This window comes from Phaethon lepturus, unplaced genomic scaffold, assembly GCF_000687285.1.
Source record: "Phaethon lepturus isolate BGI_N335 unplaced genomic scaffold, ASM68728v1 scaffold3027, whole genome shotgun sequence".
NCBI classification, from domain to species: domain Eukaryota; kingdom Metazoa; phylum Chordata; class Aves; order Phaethontiformes; family Phaethontidae; genus Phaethon; species Phaethon lepturus.
Window position 1 is genome coordinate 64,650 of NW_010550978.1, and position 18,225 is coordinate 82,874.

The following is an 18,225-nucleotide window of genomic DNA, read 5'->3' on the forward strand; positions in this document are numbered from 1 at the left end:
AAAAAAATTTTTCCCAAATTTCAAACCAAACCCGCCTCTAGCACAACCTGAGGCCCTTCACTCTTGTCCTATCGCTAGTTACTTGGGAGAAGAGACCAATACCCACCTCACTACAACCCCCTTTCAGGTAGTTGTAGAGAGTGATGAGGTCTCCCCTCAGCAACTGCTTCTCCAGGCTAAACAACCCCAGTTCCCTCAAGCCGCTCCTCATTAAGACGTTTTCTCTAGACCCTTTACCGGCTTTGTTGCCTTCTCTGGACATGCTCCAGCACCCCAATGTCCTTCTTGTAGTGAGGGGCTGAAAACTGAACACAGGAATCAAGTGTCGGCTTCAGCAGTCCCTCCCTACTCCTGCTGGCCACGCTATTTCTAGTATGAGCCATGATGCCATTGGCTTTCTTGGCCACCTGAGCACACTGCTGGCTCATGTTCGACAGCTATCGGACCCCCAGAGTAACTCTCCAGCCACTCCTCCCCAAGCCTGTAGTGTTGCATGGGGTTGTTGGGACCCAAGTGCAGGACTTAGCACTTAGCCTTGTTAAATCTCATGCAGTTGGCCTCAGCGCATCATTCCAGCTGCTGTGTGACTTACACCAAGACTATCTTGCATTTCTTTTTCTCTTAAGATGGACTCTGTGTTGCCAGAAAAGCTTACCTGAAGGTAGGTGAAACGTTACAGGGCATGAATGCTTAGTAAAGGCCTTACATGAAGAACAGAGTTATAAAACATTCATAAACTTGAACTAGCAAAGGTAATGGTGAATAAGAGCTCAGCTGGACTGTATCTTTAGTGAATCAGAGTATCATATGTCTAGGGTTTTTTCTTTATAAGGATACCAGCAAGGCTGGACTTGGCCTGAAAAAGCATAGGAAAGACTGAAGGCTTGAAAAGGACTTTCATGCAGGTATTTCATGGCAAACATCAAAAGATACTTGGTAAGAGACTATGGAAACCAGAAGGAGGTGCAGTGACCATTGAAATATACTCTTGTTTGTAACAAAAGAACTGATGGAATTAATTAGTGGAAAATTTCTACATCACAGCAAGAAGGGGATTCATAAGACACAGGAAGGAACCTGGCTTGTCCTATACTTGCCTTCACTGACCTTGCAGATCCTCATACTCAAGAGAATCCCATCAATCCCACCATGAGGATTTAAGCTTCAAAATACTGCAAAATAATGCAGTAAATCTTCAGAGAAACACATATTTATACAAGATACAGCTGTTTATCTCTTTAGGCTCCAAAGCAAAAGGCAGTATTTTCAGACTAGGATTCTCACCAATTGGAACTGCAGATGAACTTTAAGATCAATACCATAATACATTGAAACTGCAATAGGATTCCTAGTGATTGCAAGACTAGAACACTTATTAAATCTCATCCAGTAGATTCAGCGTCTGGTCTGCTTGATAATTCATTCACTGACCTGAAGAGAAGGCAGCTATACCACTTAAATCCTTGGTAACTTCCCAGGCAACTACTGACCTGCCTTGCATGCGTTAGTTTATAATTGCCAGAGAGTTCCTTGTCTGAGATGGTGCTAGTTCTAAGTTCAGTATTTATAACATACTCTACACAGCTTGCAAACACCCTGAAGGAACTCATTAGCACATGTTCCTATCACATGTGCTTGAAAGGTGTGAAAAAAGAAAACAAAAACCCCCTGCTGCTATCATGGATAAAGCACTTTAGCAGTATAGAATCTGAGCTGTGACTACAGAGAGAGTTAATCCTGAAATTGCTGCAACAGCCCCCACTGAGATCACTAGGGAAACAAGGCTTTCAAGGGTTGGTTTTCTCAGCAGCCTCAAAACCATCCCATCTTATTGTCTAAAAAATTTAGACTGGTGTGAAAAAAATCCGCATCTCCAGGTTTATGCTTTCCCTATACTGATTTAATTCTTAACGGCTACTATAGGACAAAGCAAATGAAATTGATACTAAAAGGATATGTTTCTTCAGGATAACTTTCCAAAGCATGACTCCAGGACTTCAAGAGGGAGAAAGCAAATTTTTGTAACAAGAACAGGCACATTATGCATCTTTTAAATTCAGCAGTGTTGAATACTAGTATCAATCTTAATAGGGTTATTTCTCTTTCAAATGCAAGCCCATGCTAATATCTGGGCTAAGAAAATAATGGAATTGGTGAAGATTTCTGTGTTTACCTCAGTAATGACTTTAAATATACTGAAGAAACTCTGGCTTGTTGCAAGATGAAAATGATTCTAATACACCATAGTAAGTGTTGGCAGAGAAAAAAACCCAAACATCACGTCAAAAACTACTGTGTTATTCAAGTGTGTTTAATGCACGATTAATATTCTTACATTGGCTCAACAACAACTGTCCATGAAAAAATTTCTTGGAATGCAATAGTGATTTCCATTCTTTTTTTTTTCTTTTTTTCTTTGGCAACAAAGCAATAAACCACAGGGCATAGGGAACAGTTCAGCACCACACCAAAAGTGCTAACTACTTTTATAAGCTAGCTGCATAGTACTTTTCAGAAGTGAGATTTCAAGTTCCACAATACAGAATGAACTCAATGAAAACCCAAAGAACTAAACTAAGGCAAAATATTTTCAATTCAAATCAGATTTACAAGCTTCTTACTACCAAACAGAAATTGAATGTCTTATTCTCCATTACATGGAGAATATACAATTTTTGTAATATCAATGCCATATTCTGATATTTAACTTCATGTGGCTACAACACACTAGACAGTCAAAGTTTATTTAGGATCTCTTCTCTCTCCTTTACACCTCATTCTTTAGCAGAACAAATAGCAAGCTGGTTAGGATACCTTAATTCTACCCGCAGTAAGTCACTTCGCTCTACTTGTTTGAAGTGAAAATGGCCAATACAAATATCCCCAACAGAGAAGAAAAACATACACATTATTACAGCTCAAATCCTTACACAATTTACAAAGTTCAAAGTAAAGTTAGCTATATGTTAGTAAGAACTAATGCCATAGAGAATAAGTGGCGTGTTCTGACATGGCACTGTCTGATAAAACATATGTGAAGATCATATCCATAGGCAAAATGAGTAAAACTTCAAACCTTATCTGAAAGATTTTCTGTCTGACATGCTTAACTGTTTCATCTAACGCTCATAAAAATCACACATTTTAGCAGCTGAAGGGAACAGTGCCATTATACAGTTCATCTCCCTAATAATGTAAGACAAAATGCAGCAACTATTGTAACAAGACCAATAACATAACAGGATTAGAATATAGTTTTAAGAGAAATATTCTGTGTTCATCTCTATTTTTAAAGTTCAAGTAGAGATTCATTTCACCACAGTCCTTGGTCAGTTAATTTCAAAGTTTGATTATAAGTAATAAAGGTGTCAACCTTTTTATTGTTCAGGTTTCAATTTTTGGCCAATAGATTTTCTCATTCCTTCATATATTAAATCAAACAGCCACTTTTAAAACCATAATGTAGATTAAGACCAAATTATCTCTTAATTTTTCCTCCAGCAAAGTCAGAAGATTGAGGTCCTTTTATCTCCCCTGCTTAGATTTTCTGAGAATCTTACTGCACATAGAGCACACAGTTATATTCAGATTCTGCACATAGATATAAGTAACATCTTTTCAGTTGCAAAAGAATGTTTTCTATCAAGTTACATGAGCTGCCACGTTTTAGTCATTCAAGTATGAAATCCTGTATCACAGTTAACATTCTTTAAACACTTAATATCACAGCCAATCAAGTCAATAGAAGTCCTCTTGGGGACACCCATGAGGACTGTGTACAGCTGAAACTAATCTGACACTTGGACTTTCCATAGAACAAAAGGCTACTCCTTCTGCCAAAAACTAAAGGCTCCCAACCTTGGACTGCTGGTTAATGGCACCAGAACAGCTCTTCTTGAAAAATACTGTTACAAGCAAAACAATGGAAATAGCCAAGACCCTGCTAGTATCCAAGCAGAGGGGAACAAAGGCTCCTCTTGCATTCATTACTAGATGCCAGATATTTAATGACATAGCAAATCTGTGTGATTGCACTGATGGGTCACATATGCCTCGTTATTTTACAGATGCAAATGGATCAGACAAAGAACAAGCAACTGAGATGCCCTTTGAAGTAACAATCTACCCCTGAACTAGTTATTATAAAGTAAATGCTTACCATAGACTGTGTAAAACTGAGGATTTCGTGAGTGGTATTATCAGAATTTACTGTGATCAGCCTTCCAAGTTTTGGGGAATTTACAATCATAAAAGTTACAGTTCTGTTTCCTGCATTGGTCACATCATTGGTTACAGCCTTCAGATCACGTTGTGAAATAGGTTTCCTGGAACCTAAAACATGTCAATTATCAGTAACATAGACTTGCAACAGCAATTTTTCCCAAAGGGTAAGTTTTGTATGCACAACTCACCCTTTCATGTAGGTATTCTTACTTAGCATTTTAGTAACATTTTATAAGATCAGCAGGTTTACCCTTTTTCTAGTTACCTTCTAGGTCTTCTACCTTCTTCCACAGCTTTTTCAATCAAAAAGCCAATCAGTAGGATGCACCTTTGCTTTACAAATGAAAAAAATGCATTCTCTTCAGCACATGCAATTGTTAAATACTAGCTTCTGCAAACACAACCCAAAGCAAGACATAAAGCATGTACAAGAAGCCCCATTCCTATATTACATGCCTAGAACTGAATTCAATCTCCAGCTGAAGTCACCATTGTTAATGTTTTCAGTAATCCCAGTTGCCCACAGAAGGCAGGGTGATTTGGCAGGGAGAAGCCTTAACACAGCAAAGTTTCTAGTGAACACACAAACCAAAACTGATTATTACCAGAAGCTTGAACCAGACTTTACCAATATGAAAGATGATTTTCATTAAATGAAATTAAAAAAATCAATACTGAATTAAACAAATTAAGAAGAACATCATACAACAGAAGTAATGGCCTGAACTGAAATAATGTATTGTTAAGATGGATGGAGACTGAGGGATAACAAAATTCCTTCAGTAAAGAGCACCACACTAACCAGTACCTTCTGGCTTAAATATTATAAAGAGCTTTCTGGCATTTAGTCAAACCATACAATTTTTTACATAGCTGTGACAAAACCAAAGCTAGTAATTTCCTAAAAGAAAAAAAACATTTTATTTGGCTTCTTTTTTGATGCACTGTTTCAAGGTACACACTCAGCAAACTAAGTCTCATGTTTAATGATACTTTTGGAGGAGCAACAGATTCCCATAATCCTATTCCCCCTGCCCCTCCATTTTTACATTTTCTTTTTTTCTTGCGCAACAAGCTTTTATAGGTATCGATACATAATTTCAGATACTACCAGTATGTAACCTTGAAGTCTGAATTATCAATCCATCTTCAATAAAGCATAATGTTTATACAGGAATAACACAAAATAACATGTTCCTGCTATAATATTCAGAAAAAAAAAATAAGGGATGCAAACTGAAGATTGGGGATATTTTGCAAGCCATTAGTAACATCAGGATTCTGCCTCTTTACATGTAGTTGTGTCCTGGTTCAAACTACATCTACTTTGAAACAAGTTGTTATAATGAAATGAGATCTGGCTCTGCCTGTTTCCCCCTTTTGACCTTCCCATGCCTCTCTGTGTTCATACTGCTTTGAAAAGCAAAGCAGTCATAGAATCACAGAATCACAGAACCATAGAATCACAGAATGGTTTGGGTTGGAAGGGACCTTTAGAGATCATCTAGTCCAACCCCCTGCAGTGAGCAGGGACATCTTCAACTAGATGAGGTTGCTCAGAGCCCCGTCCAACCTGACCTGGAATGTTTCCAGGGATGGGGCATCTATCACCTCTCTGGGAAACCTGTGCCAGTGTTTCACCACCCTCATGGTAAAAAGTTTCTTCCTTAGATCTAGTCTAAATCTACCCTCTTGTAGTTACCCCTTGTCCTGTCACTACAGGCCTTACTAAAAAGTTTGTCCCCATCTTTCTTATTGGCCCTTGTAAGTACTGGAAGGTTGCAAGAAAGTCTCCCCGGAGCCTTCTCTTCTCCAGGCTCAGCAACACCAACTCTCTCAACGTGACCTCACAGGAGAGGTGTTCCAACCCTCTCATCATTTTTGTGGCCTTCCTCTGGACCTGCTCCAGCAGGTCCATGTCTACACTCTTTTGGATTAGAGGGCAGAATTACCTCCCTCGACCTGCTGGCCACGCTACTTTTGATGCAGCCCAGGACACAGTTGGCCTTCTGGGCTGCAAGTGCACATAGTCATTCAGGTCTAGAAAAATTCCCCCACACTATATCTAATGCGAGAAGTCTCCCTCCTCTTCCTCTCTCTTTTTTTCGTTTTTTTTGCATGAGAGGCAGAGAGGGAAGTATGACCTTGTGTTGTGTGTACAGTAGATGTGGTCAGGAATTTAGAACTGAGAGCAACAGTTACTCAGACCACATATATCTACAAACATAGTTATTTCTCAATAACCCTACTTATGTAAATCAGGCCACATTGCCTTAACAGAGTAAGACAGAGTAACTCTCAAACATGGTCACACTGTAGTGATGGAAGGTACCGGTCCAGTCTTTCATAATCATACCAAGTTATAACACCACAACATCACAGTGCAGGGACATGGGGACACAGGACGCATGCCACAAAGCCCCCATTTGTTCCTCATAGGCCTGATCTCACCCACTGCACAGCACAAGCTGAAACACAGTCTAGGGCCACAGATAATGAACAGGCCACGCTTTTCTGTAAAATAGGATCCTCCCCAAACATAACCATCTCCTTCACCCACTTCTGTCCTGAGACTTGAGAACCTTTTCCAGCACCTGCAGTAGTTCTGCTCTGGTCTGACCCCTCAACAAGGAGAGGAAGGGTATTCGCCAGTCAACAGACTGGGTGAAGGAAAGGGAAGTGAGAATACTGTCTGCTTGTTTCCAAACATGAGAGCAGAGAGGTCACAAAACCAACCCCACCCAAACACAACAGAAAGGAACAGAGATAGGAGAAGAAGACACACAACAAGGATGGGTGATGCAGGGCCAAGCTAATCACAGAATCACAGAATCCATAGAGGAGAATGCAACAGCATAAGGCCTTCATTGGTACCTAATAATTTTGGTATCCATTTTTACTGCCTACATTTAAGATCTGGAAAATGCTTTGGCAAAAGCATTCAGCCTATCACTGCTAAACAGTTACAAATCATCCCACCTACGAACTGCTTAGACAGCTCTGCTTCCAAATACCTACAATCAGGCTGCCTCTCCTTCTCAAAGAGCAACTCAGCTCATTCATTCTTTGAGCAATTGCTTCCCTGAAGAGAGCAAATCCATATCTATCTAACATACGTAAGAAAAACTCATGTATCTAGCATACATAAGAAAACCTCATATATGTAGCAGTCAATTTACTGAGCACATTGAATAAAACAAGCTTCTGTTGAACAAAAAAAATCCATGAATTGTATAAACAAATCTAGTATACCCAACACAAAAGAACACAGCAGTGCATGCTCTTATAAAATTGCCGAACAATTTGCTTGAGAGAATAGTTTATACACAGTCATGAAGACATGGCAAATTCTTCACAATATATTCAAGTTTTACTTCCCTAGAGAGAAGATTCTTCAAGTTGTCTCCAAATTAACTTTTCCTGCAGTGCTATAAAATATAACAGGACACTGGCTATTGTTTTTATTCATATTAACCATTTGGCACCATCATTGTTGTAATAGTCATTTCATGATGAGCAAGTACAGTTGAAACCTATACAGCTCCAGAACGTCTCTAAAAAGTATCACAAAGAGAACACGTGAAAGAGCTAGTAATATTTTTTAACACCAAAAAAGGATTTTGCTTAGCAAAAGCAAGAAAGAATTCAGGAAAAACTGTAGGCTTAGATGAATACAGCTTGCAGTGCTGAAAGAAATACTGTATTTTGCAAACGGGAGAGCTAATTGACCGTCTAGAGACTTTGCCTTCTATGGAAGTATCAGGCATGCTTTTCTTACAATTATCTTTGACTTAAGATAGAATTCTTGTAAATCCCTGTGCCTGAGGCAACCTTACACACCAAAATCTCAGATTAATAAACTTTGTAAGTGGATTTATGTGAATCCCATTTATATCGACTGAATTAGAAGATCATGCTGCTACAATCTCCTTTTTTGTTGTCTGTGGTTGAGTGGCTTTTGTCACAAGCCTTTGTTTATGCAGCTTATATTCAGGAAGTTTAAGTAAATAAGATGCTCCTCTTCTGTATCAAGTTAATAAATCAAGGTACAGATTAAGGCCTACAAAGCTTTACCAATTCTTGTTCAGAGCAAACAGAAGGTAGCACAAACAGAAGTGTGATGCGAACCATTGCCGAGAGAAGACTAATCTTCATTTCTCCTTTAATCCTGCAATTAAGGCTAGATTACTAACTCAATGAGGGATTACTCTTGCCAATGCAAAGCAGTAAATGGCTCTGGTGAGAGTCTCTTAATACATTAACTCCTGCAGGAGTATGACTTCATTAAAAAAAATACTCAGCTGCTGATCCAAATAGTTCTAAATGTACAAATATGAATCAAAGTTTTCAGTCCTTCTGATACATCAGTCAGCCTGTGCTGCCCTCCATAACTCAGCTCAAACAATAAGAAAGTGAACTAGCAATCTGGTGAGCTTACGTGTGCTATTCTGAATCCCATGGACACAAGCTTCTCTCTGCTATTACCAGGCAAATTCACAACCAGCTAAGACACCTCTACATATATGAATATATTATAGAGATTTTAAACAAATCTGAATAGGAAATGTTCAGATCTTAAGCAGACAGTGTTATTCTCACACTGTGCTTACATAGGGATTCACTGCCAATCTCTATGACTCCAAGCACATGTGCATATCAAGAAGTTAAAGTCTGTAAAACAATAAAGCAATATATTGTTTGAAAAAACATAACTGCTCTTTTTAAAAGCAGACAGATGTTCCCAGGTACAGTTTTCTATAGTTTAGCCAGCTAGCTACCTGACAAATAGCTGTATATTATACATTTTTTTCATGTGGACAAAATAATGATGATCTTTAAAAACAGACCTGGAAAGACTCTGAGTCCTTTATTCACTTCAAGGCTAATCACTAGCATCCGAGCTGTGATGCTAAAAATCTGTCGAGGTGCAAAGTTCAAACCATCTGTTACCTGAAAGCTGAAGCCTCCAGACATTGATCCTGTAGAAAAGAAAAATGTAAATTTATTCTTGTATTATTCTGTTTGTCATACAAAACATACAAACATACACTGGACACCTTTTGCTCTTGGCTGCAGTGAAATATATCCAAAGTCATCCTGAAGCAATTTTTGATCAGTACTTCTGTATCTTAATTAGAATTAAATAAATTAATAATGCAGAGAACACCTTCCCAAGGAAGAACTACTGCCTGCTGTTTACACAGAAGGCCAGACATACCTCAGAGGTAAATCAGCAGAATACCCCTTCCTTTCTTTCTTCACTGACTACAATGGAGCTGATCTTGGGGAAGACGATGACTCCCAGATTTCCTACTCCTTTTATATCTTAGGAGGGACCAAAGCACTTAATGTGTCACTTTTTGGCAAAGCAGAAATTTGGGGAGAAAAATACCTAGAATGTTCTTTCATTTTGATTTACATTTAAAGGACTGAATCAACTCTCAGGTTGTTTCCTTTGCCTCTTCACTCCACTTCAGCTTTGCTGAAGAGTGTATGCTGTCACAGCTTAAACTATTTCAAAGGTCATGTGTACTTATAATAAATGACATTTTTTTCTTTAATCTTAGGACCTGTATGTACTTTGGCACAAGCAATAGCAAAATACCTCCAGGAGTCTGAGTGGATTCCTGTAAAAATACATCCCTCGGACCTAACTTACTGCTTTAAGTAGAGGCTCCCCAGATTGTTTAATTAGGTAGAAAGAGAAAATGAAAAATTGAAACATTAACTGTTGCAACCAGTTACCACTGGTCTTCTATTTGCTTTGCCCAATTTAGCCATAACATACCGCTACATTAACAGATATCCTGAAAGTTGAGAGGGTATGTACTTTCACTTAAAGATCAGCACTCCTTGCCTAACTATACATTAACACATCAGAAGTATCAAATGTAGTTTCTGAGATTATAGTTAACAACTCCCCTAGGTGATGCTCTTATATCCATCCAGGAACTGAAGCAGCTGTGGAAGATCAGATCATACTGTTTTCATTTCAAAAGATTTTATTCTCTGATGTTTTCTCTTGATAAAAATCTGTAAGTAGTCGCACATTTAAAAAGGCATTGAGCAGTCTACTTTGCCTCAGGTTGGGAAACAAAGGCTTGCTTAGCCTCACTTGCTTTTTTGGCTAGCACAGGTCAACTGCCCAATTGACACAGACATTTTGTCACTGGTAGAGTCAGGAACAGAACTAAATCCCGAAGTGCTGCTTGGGTGGAGCATTTTATCACAATTAATTTTTAAAGGCATCAGATATGATCAAAAGGACAGAAAAAGTGATAAAAAGGACACCAGAAACAGGATTGTAAAAAACTGCACTGAAAAGACACTGAGACTTCAGCACCAACAAGAGTTCAATTCAGGACTGCCCTAAAGAAAACACTGGCAGGGCTTAAGGGTAGACCCCATACTGCAAAAGCGGGATGGGAGCACTCTGGAGTGAAGTGAGGGTGGAAAAGGGAAGGAACGCTCACACTGAAAGAGGAGTACAGAAAAGGAAAGGTATGTTCTGGTTCTGCGTTTACTCTGGCGACAGAACAATCAGGGATTACAAAGGAAACAAACACAAAATTTAAGGGGACAACATGAGAACAAAGAGGGAAATTTGTAACTCACAGCACAGAATAAGCAGCAGAACGTAACTCTCAAGACTGAGCAAAAACAAAGGGAAAATTTTATTAAGTCTAATGTTAGAGGCACAAAAGCAAAGTATGGTAGTACTTCCTTTGGCAGTACAAAAGACCCAGATGATGAAGAGTCACTGCGATGTAGAGATGTAAAAGATCTGTGGTGCCACGAGGAGCAGCCAGGGGACAGAAGAGCTGCCTCAGCCAAGATGCTGCTGCTCTTCTCCTTGGAAAGGGCTCAAGTGAGTAGGAAGAGCAGACACCAGGCTGTGGAGAACATGAAATGGGGGTTCTTCCCAGGAGGAGCCAAAGAAGCTAGTACACGCTAGAAGACTGAAAACAAGGGACAGGGCAGCTGAAGGAAAGGGGTAAAAAGCCAAATGACAGCAGCCATGTAAGGAAAGGCCTCAGGACAAGGTTGGGAGTGAGATGAGTGTAACAAGTACACTTCTAGCAACAGTCCAATATGAAGGACAAAAGAATATCAGAGATGGACAAAGGAAAAGAAACAAAATGTCCGAAATACTTTCTAAAACACTGGGAAGCCATGAGGCTGAGCCAGAGCAGTTGCAAGAGCTGACACATGCCTGGGCAATTTTACATTTCAAAGTTAGTGTACAACCCACACTCCCACTCACTGGAAAATTAAATTTGCTGTTCTTTTTACTTTTATTAATCAAGATTCACTTTCTAATGCTACAGATGTGCATTTGGCCTTTCTGGAACACAGAGTAGATTCATTTCCTCACTGATACTACCACCGTCCTACCATCATACAGGTTTTTACATGTCAAAGTCTCCCTCGGAACAATTAAAACAGCTTGGCTCACTTTTGTAACCCTCTTGACCTCTCATTGCCAAATTATTTGAGCAGGATAGTTACAGCTCACCAACAACTGCTTGTAAAGCAATTTTAGCAACACATATGCACCCTGCAAGACAGCACATCGGAAGTCAGAGCACTTTAACCTGCACCAAGATGAAGACACAGCACAGATGTGGAGTGACTGCTGCACCCAAGGGAGCACTGGAAATAATTCCAGCCTGCCTCAGAGCCAGCAAGAGAGTGCTGTACCTCTTCCATGTCCTTCCCCAAAACTGGTTTATTCCTTCTTCAGCACCTCCTTTCTTCTTTCAGCTGAGGTAACATGATAATAGAGCTGGAGAGGAGAGGAGAGGAGAGAAGCAGCTATTGCCCTGTAAAAAGCCCACCTCTTACACTGTCTGGGACCCCACTGGGATCTTCATTCCTGTGGCTTCCCAGCACTGCCACTCAAGGATGCATGAAGCTGCCCCGAGTTCTTTTTTTTTATTGCTCACACATCCTCTCTGTAGCAGCAGCACAAATAACTCAATCTCCAGCTCCGGACACTGGCAGAAAAGAGTCAATGGTTAAAGTTGAACTCCTCCACAGCCTGAAAGAGAGGTTCACATCACCCAGACGAACTGTAACTTCATTGCCCAGAGCTGCTCAGGAACACAACTACACTGTGGCAGGTATCTGAGAGACTGCTGGTCCATTAATAGCTCTGCACTGTAGCAAGACTGAAAGACTTCAGGAGATTCTCAATTAGTGGTCAAAAAAACGGACTTCATATTTCTGAAAGCTGCACAGCAACATTCCCCTACTGCATACCTGCATTCAGAAAGAAGGCTGCTACCAACTGAACCACTAATACACCAAGGTTTCTTGGTGAGCACACATTTAAGTAGTCATCAGACCCTTTCCTGTTTGTGAGATCATATATCACATAACCAGTCCTCTGAGATTTTTGTGACATTACAAGGAGATCTTCCAAGAATTACAAACATAAATATACTGAATAGGACCAGTATTTTGGTAACAGAGGTAGTATTTTTGAAACCACATACCATTGTGTACAAATACCAGCTGCCCTTCAACTATATGAGCCTGGGTAAAACTAAGGATGCTCTTGTTTGGAGAAGACTTCAGAGTCAAATGCCCATTGCTAGGTGGAGTAATGGAATATATCAGTTCTGATGGTGAGGAGTCCTTGTCTTCTGCACAGAGGTCATCAGTAGTTATTTCTGTGACTGAACCCACCCAGACCTTGAAAAGCAAAAATAAAAAAATAATAATAAAGAAAATGCATACAAAAGAAAATCAGGGGGGAAAAAACCTTCAAAGAAAAAGAAGGAATAAAGATTTGTGCTGTGCAACACTACCAGCTATGACAGGTTTCTTCACTGTCCATCCATGGACTGGAATAGTTAATGTTGGCAAATGGTTTTCAAAAAACAAGACCATGAAATAATACAAGCAAACTAACCTACACTAGTTTGAGCTTTAGATAGCTGCAGCACGAGTGCTCTATTTGTCAGGCACTATCCAAACTCTTATAAACACAACAAAATTGTATTTTGATAACTGAGTCAAGGAGCTCCTTTCCAACACATACAAATGAATATCAGTGTTACGTACTTCACAGCAGGCAAGGCATTCAGTATGCTCTACTTTCACCAGCAGAAAATAAAAAACAGCCCAGGGACAGCATAAGCTCTAATACAAATAGAACACTTATTGTAGCTGCATTATTTGCTTCTAAAAACACACACTAAAGACCCTTTTTTAGGGCACCAAACAACCCACGGAGGTTCTCAGTCCAGTGAGAGATAAAGGAATCAACACTTTGAACAGCTGCTTAGCACTTTGCAAGGTCATGCTTCCAGACAAAATAGCTGACTAACGTTTGGAAAGATTGTATAAAACCCATTACTTAATTCTAATAAATCAAAATGCCTTTTTATCTTAAGATATGCATAAACTGCAAGATCCTCTCTCAAGCAGAAAGACTGCTATTTGAGCTTCATCCACATCTCACTGGATAATTTCTTGTTTGGAAACAATAAGCAACAGCTCATTTTACTCTTCATCTTCAATGTATTTATTTGGAAATTCAGACAAAAGTACTAACAAAGAACAACTCATATTTACCTCAATACGAAATTAAATTCCTAAATATTCAATACATCAATACCAATTCTTTGCTTGCAGAGATTCTACAGTGTACAATCTTAAGAGCCTAAGACTTTAAAAACCTACCTTAAGTTTCAAAATGCATACTGCATGGTCCCTTCCTGTCCTCCTAGGGTCTTAGTACACTTAGGAAATACCTGGTAAGAGCATCACACCAAATGGTTGAAGAGGAAACGTGATCCTTGACAAAGAGCATTTTACCTCTGCCAAAACCAAAAATCAGCAATCTCAGATTTTTCCCCAAGTACTAATTCTTATTAATAAAATCCATGAAAGAAAAACTTTTAAAGCCACTGGGATTTTTGGTAAAACACTTCCATGGAGGAAAGACTTTAGACTACACTGTGCCACAAAATATGGAAAAAAGAGATATTAAAATGAAATTACATGCATTTTCTTATTAGAAAAAAATTTGAAAAAGAAGTTGTGTTACATTTTGTAATAGAAAATATCTTGCAACCAGGAAACTGTTATTTCCTCCCTTGAAATATGTATTTCTCCGAAATGTAATTACTACTATCAAAGTTCAATAAAAGAGGTCACCTATGATGATAGGTGATGATCAACACAAGATGATAACTAATAGCAAAGGTTTACTTGGTGAGCAGCACCAAATAAGCACATTAGTGTCACTGGTTTTGTACTGAGACCCTTTAACTCCTTTCACTAGCACTTGATTCAGAATATTCTACACAGAAAATAAAAAGTGGCATACGGAGTATGCAAAAACATAAGGACTATGCACCATGTTATTACACATGACTCATTAAATGTCCAAAAGTTTTGAAATTTTTTCTCTTAATAAAGGAAAAAATTAGGTTTTCTTCTACAAAGCCAGTGTTTATTTCTATTGTTCCAGCACAATGCTTTTTAAAGTACTGTACATGCTGAAGTGTTCCATGACCTGCAACATGATCCTTGAGGAACGAAAGGAGATCCAAGAGCTGAAAAGGGCTCTAGGGAAGCGGACCCTCAGAATACTGCAAACACTGTACAAGTGCATTATTTTCCACATCTGGGATCAAGTCCTCCTTGAAGACCACCATGAAAACTGTACCTGAACTTCCAGGATGTAGCATTACACTAATTTTGCATGTGCTTAACATGTTCCACAGGCATAGTCCAAAAACAGGTTCATGACCCTACCCACTGGGAAATAACCCATTCTGCTCTACTTACAGCATTCAGCTTGTCAGTATCTCCTTGCATGCTACATATCCTACCAGACACACCATATTCACGGCCATTTTAATACTCTGGTAGGTTAGTGATTTAAAGAAAAAAAAAATCAGTGTTTGAATTTGGTTTTTAAAAATACCTAATTCTAGGAAAATACAGCCCTCTTGTGGCAATAAGAGGACACAGTCATTTCACAGCATCACTGCCCACAAATATATTTAAACACATACATAAATGTAGTAAATAATGCCATGATAGTGATTTTCTTAAAAAAAATCCTACTTCCCTTCCCCATTCCTAGCCCAGAAAAAAAAAAATTACCATAGAACTTGTGGAAATTTTAGGAAATTATACCTAAAGTGTGGCATAGTTTCTAAATAAACATATCTCTCATGCACATGTTCTAATGGAAAGACTTCAAATTAATGCAAGGATTACTAGCATACATTACAGAAGCTATCAGGACAGTAGAACTTTCTCTAACTCATACATTATGTTAATGTAAATACTTCAGCATGTCATAAATTCTCAGAAAAAAAAGAAAAAACAAAACCAAAAAAAACCAAAAAACATAAAACCCTAAGAACTTCACTTACTTTCACTTCCTAGGGAAAAATCAGAAACAAATACCAAAATGTTTGGTTGTTTGTCCTCCTGAAACTCCTCCCATGGTGTTCATAACCTTGGTGGTGTTCATAACCTTGGTAACAACAGACAAGGTTGTTTGAGGAAGGGATGCTATGAATCACTCAGAAGTGAAGGAGCTGGAGTTGAAGGTCTCATTCAGCATCTGTGCACATGCTCAACAGTTTCTTGCATTTGGTCAGAAACGCCATGATAAAGGCCAAAATTAACCTTCATATATCCATGCCAACATTACTGGCCACATCATGTAGCTCTTTATAGAAGCTATTTCTCAACAGCAGATACCATATGCTAACCTTATTTTTCAGTTCTTCAGCAGTTCTTTCTAACTCTTTATATTCAGATCTGCAAAATTTCTGAGGTGCTAAACTTCAGTCAACTCAAATGGTCCTAGTGGACCCCAGTTTTCACAATTCTAGTCCCTCATTTTATACTTTTGTACATATTGCACATTTCCAACCTTTCAAAAGATATAAAAGAGCTACTGCTTTTTTAGAAGCAACACACAGTTTATTACTCAGCATTCACCACTAGCAATGTCCTTGAGAAGCACAGGCTGCTTGTCTAGAACATGAGGCCAGCAAGTATCACCCTACTCAGGAATGCCTGAATCATCTCAGTATTTAGCAGGACTAAGAAAAATCCATTTTCTTCCATCTACTTGTGCAAGTTTGCATTGAAGAAGGATCATCTCAGTGTATTCCTCCCAGTATGTAACTCAATTGCCAGCTTTGTTTTAGTCTGCACAGGAATCCAACATGTAGTGTGCGTATTAGTACCCACTCGTGACAAAAATAAAGTTTATTTCTCAGCAATAGCTTATGCAGGACCAGCAAAACCACAGGCACAAAGGCAACATAATGGTTCTGGGTATGCAAACTGCCTCCCCAACAGAGAGGACCAACTTTGACCAGGATAAAATACGCTACCATTGTTCTTCCGAAGCCTAGACTTATGAGTTATTTTTAAAAAATCCATATGCTGTACTGCAGTGCACTGCAGTTCTGTTAACAGGCTGCAGTTCAATGCCAGAAATGCAACAGAAGGGAGGCACAGAAAAATTTCTGACTGGACATATATCCCTCTTGTCTGTGACTTGACAAACATTACTGTGTGCTGTGCTGATGTCTGTAGAGTACCACTGTAATGACTTTAACCACAGAAGGTTTTACCCTGTACCACCCAAACACTTGTGAATTGATGTGATGGTGTGCCCTCCCACAACCTGACCTTTACTTCCCGTAACCCTGCTCAAGCAATAACCACCTGTAGTTGTTGTAACCGATTCAGCTGGTTGTGAGGGCTCCATCCAGCTCAATGCAGATTTGGGAGCCAGATAACAACACAGTAGCCAAGGGCAAATTTGAGAAATGCGCCCACCTAACCACAATGCTGGTCAATGAAACTAAAACCTGTAGTCAGCATGCAAATATGACTGTGAGTCAATCATCCTACCCTCATAAATAGTGAGCAATCCAAGAGCCCTTTGAGCTCTCCTGCATGGCAGTTGGCTGCAAGACAGGATCTACCCTTGAGTAGGGACGTCTCTCAAGGTTACGCATGCTGCAGAGATCCCTTACTCATTGATATCGACAGACTCCTTGGTGCAACAGATCCTCGGTTAAGTGACTGATAGTTTGCTAAACTTTGTAAGCTTTGCTAAGATTGTATCTTATATTGATTGCGTAGATATAATCCTTTAGACATAAACCGTTGACCAAGTCTGGGGCTAGGATTGGATCTAGCCTCACCTAGACTGCTCCAAGTAGAAGCTTAGAAAGGGGATCCTCTCTGAACTTTGTGACTCAACAGGAGGGTCTCCCTGAGAATTTTGTCCACATTGCCCTGTCCTCTATGCAGTAAACAATCAAGTGTACCTTGCCATCAAATCTTGTTAAACCACTGTTGCATTTGCTATCAAACTTTGTTAAATTGCTGGTTTATATCAATAAACATATTACTGCTTCTCTCTTACAAGTGAAGTACCTCACTCCATTCACAACAAGTGAATCTGCCCTTCCACCAACCCAGGGCAGGCTGTCTTGTGTTGTGGGCATCTTCAAATTATCATGGATTACTTGCTGTCACGGTGAAGCTGCACAATACTACCACTATCACTGTTTAAAAATTATGTTTTTTCTCATGTGAAAAGTCTAAATACACAGCATAAGGTTATGATAGTCTTTACAGTAACCCATTCTCCTTCTGCAACACACAACTAAATATGTAAAATTAAATGCTTGTTTTAGGTGCCACCAATTTGCAAACCGCATCATACAGCACTGGGGATCAGATAGCCTTAAAATACACTGCTCAGCTTCTTTCAAACCTATTCCTAAATATCTTCTCTGTCTTGATGCCTTTCAGCTGGTTTACTGTTACCATATGTTCATTAGCTGACCCACACCCATTTCATTCTGCTTTTCAGAGAACCTAATTTTTTTTTTACTCATCAGATCTCAGATTGGAAGCCTTCACACACAAGGGCTTTTTGGTTTACATGGGAACAGTGTCCATAATAAATTAGTTCTGGTTACTGAGTGCTACTCTAAA

At 39.2% G+C, this 18,225-nt stretch overlaps 1 protein-coding gene across 1 annotated transcript in view; it reads right to left on the reverse strand.

Annotated features, from left to right (window-relative positions):
- LOC104623570 (chondroitin sulfate proteoglycan 4-like) overlaps window positions 1-18,225 on the reverse strand; it is a gene marked incomplete at its 5' end in the record, with an annotated part of 31,239 nt that overhangs the window by 3,037 nt on the left and 9,977 nt on the right. The window contains 3 exons of the mRNA XM_010290701.1: window positions 4,160-4,332; window positions 9,072-9,203; window positions 12,723-12,921. Of these exons, the coding sequence (XP_010289003.1) occupies window positions 4,160-4,332; window positions 9,072-9,203; window positions 12,723-12,921 (504 nt within the window). The remainder of the gene's footprint in view (window positions 1-4,159; window positions 4,333-9,071; window positions 9,204-12,722; window positions 12,922-18,225) is intronic.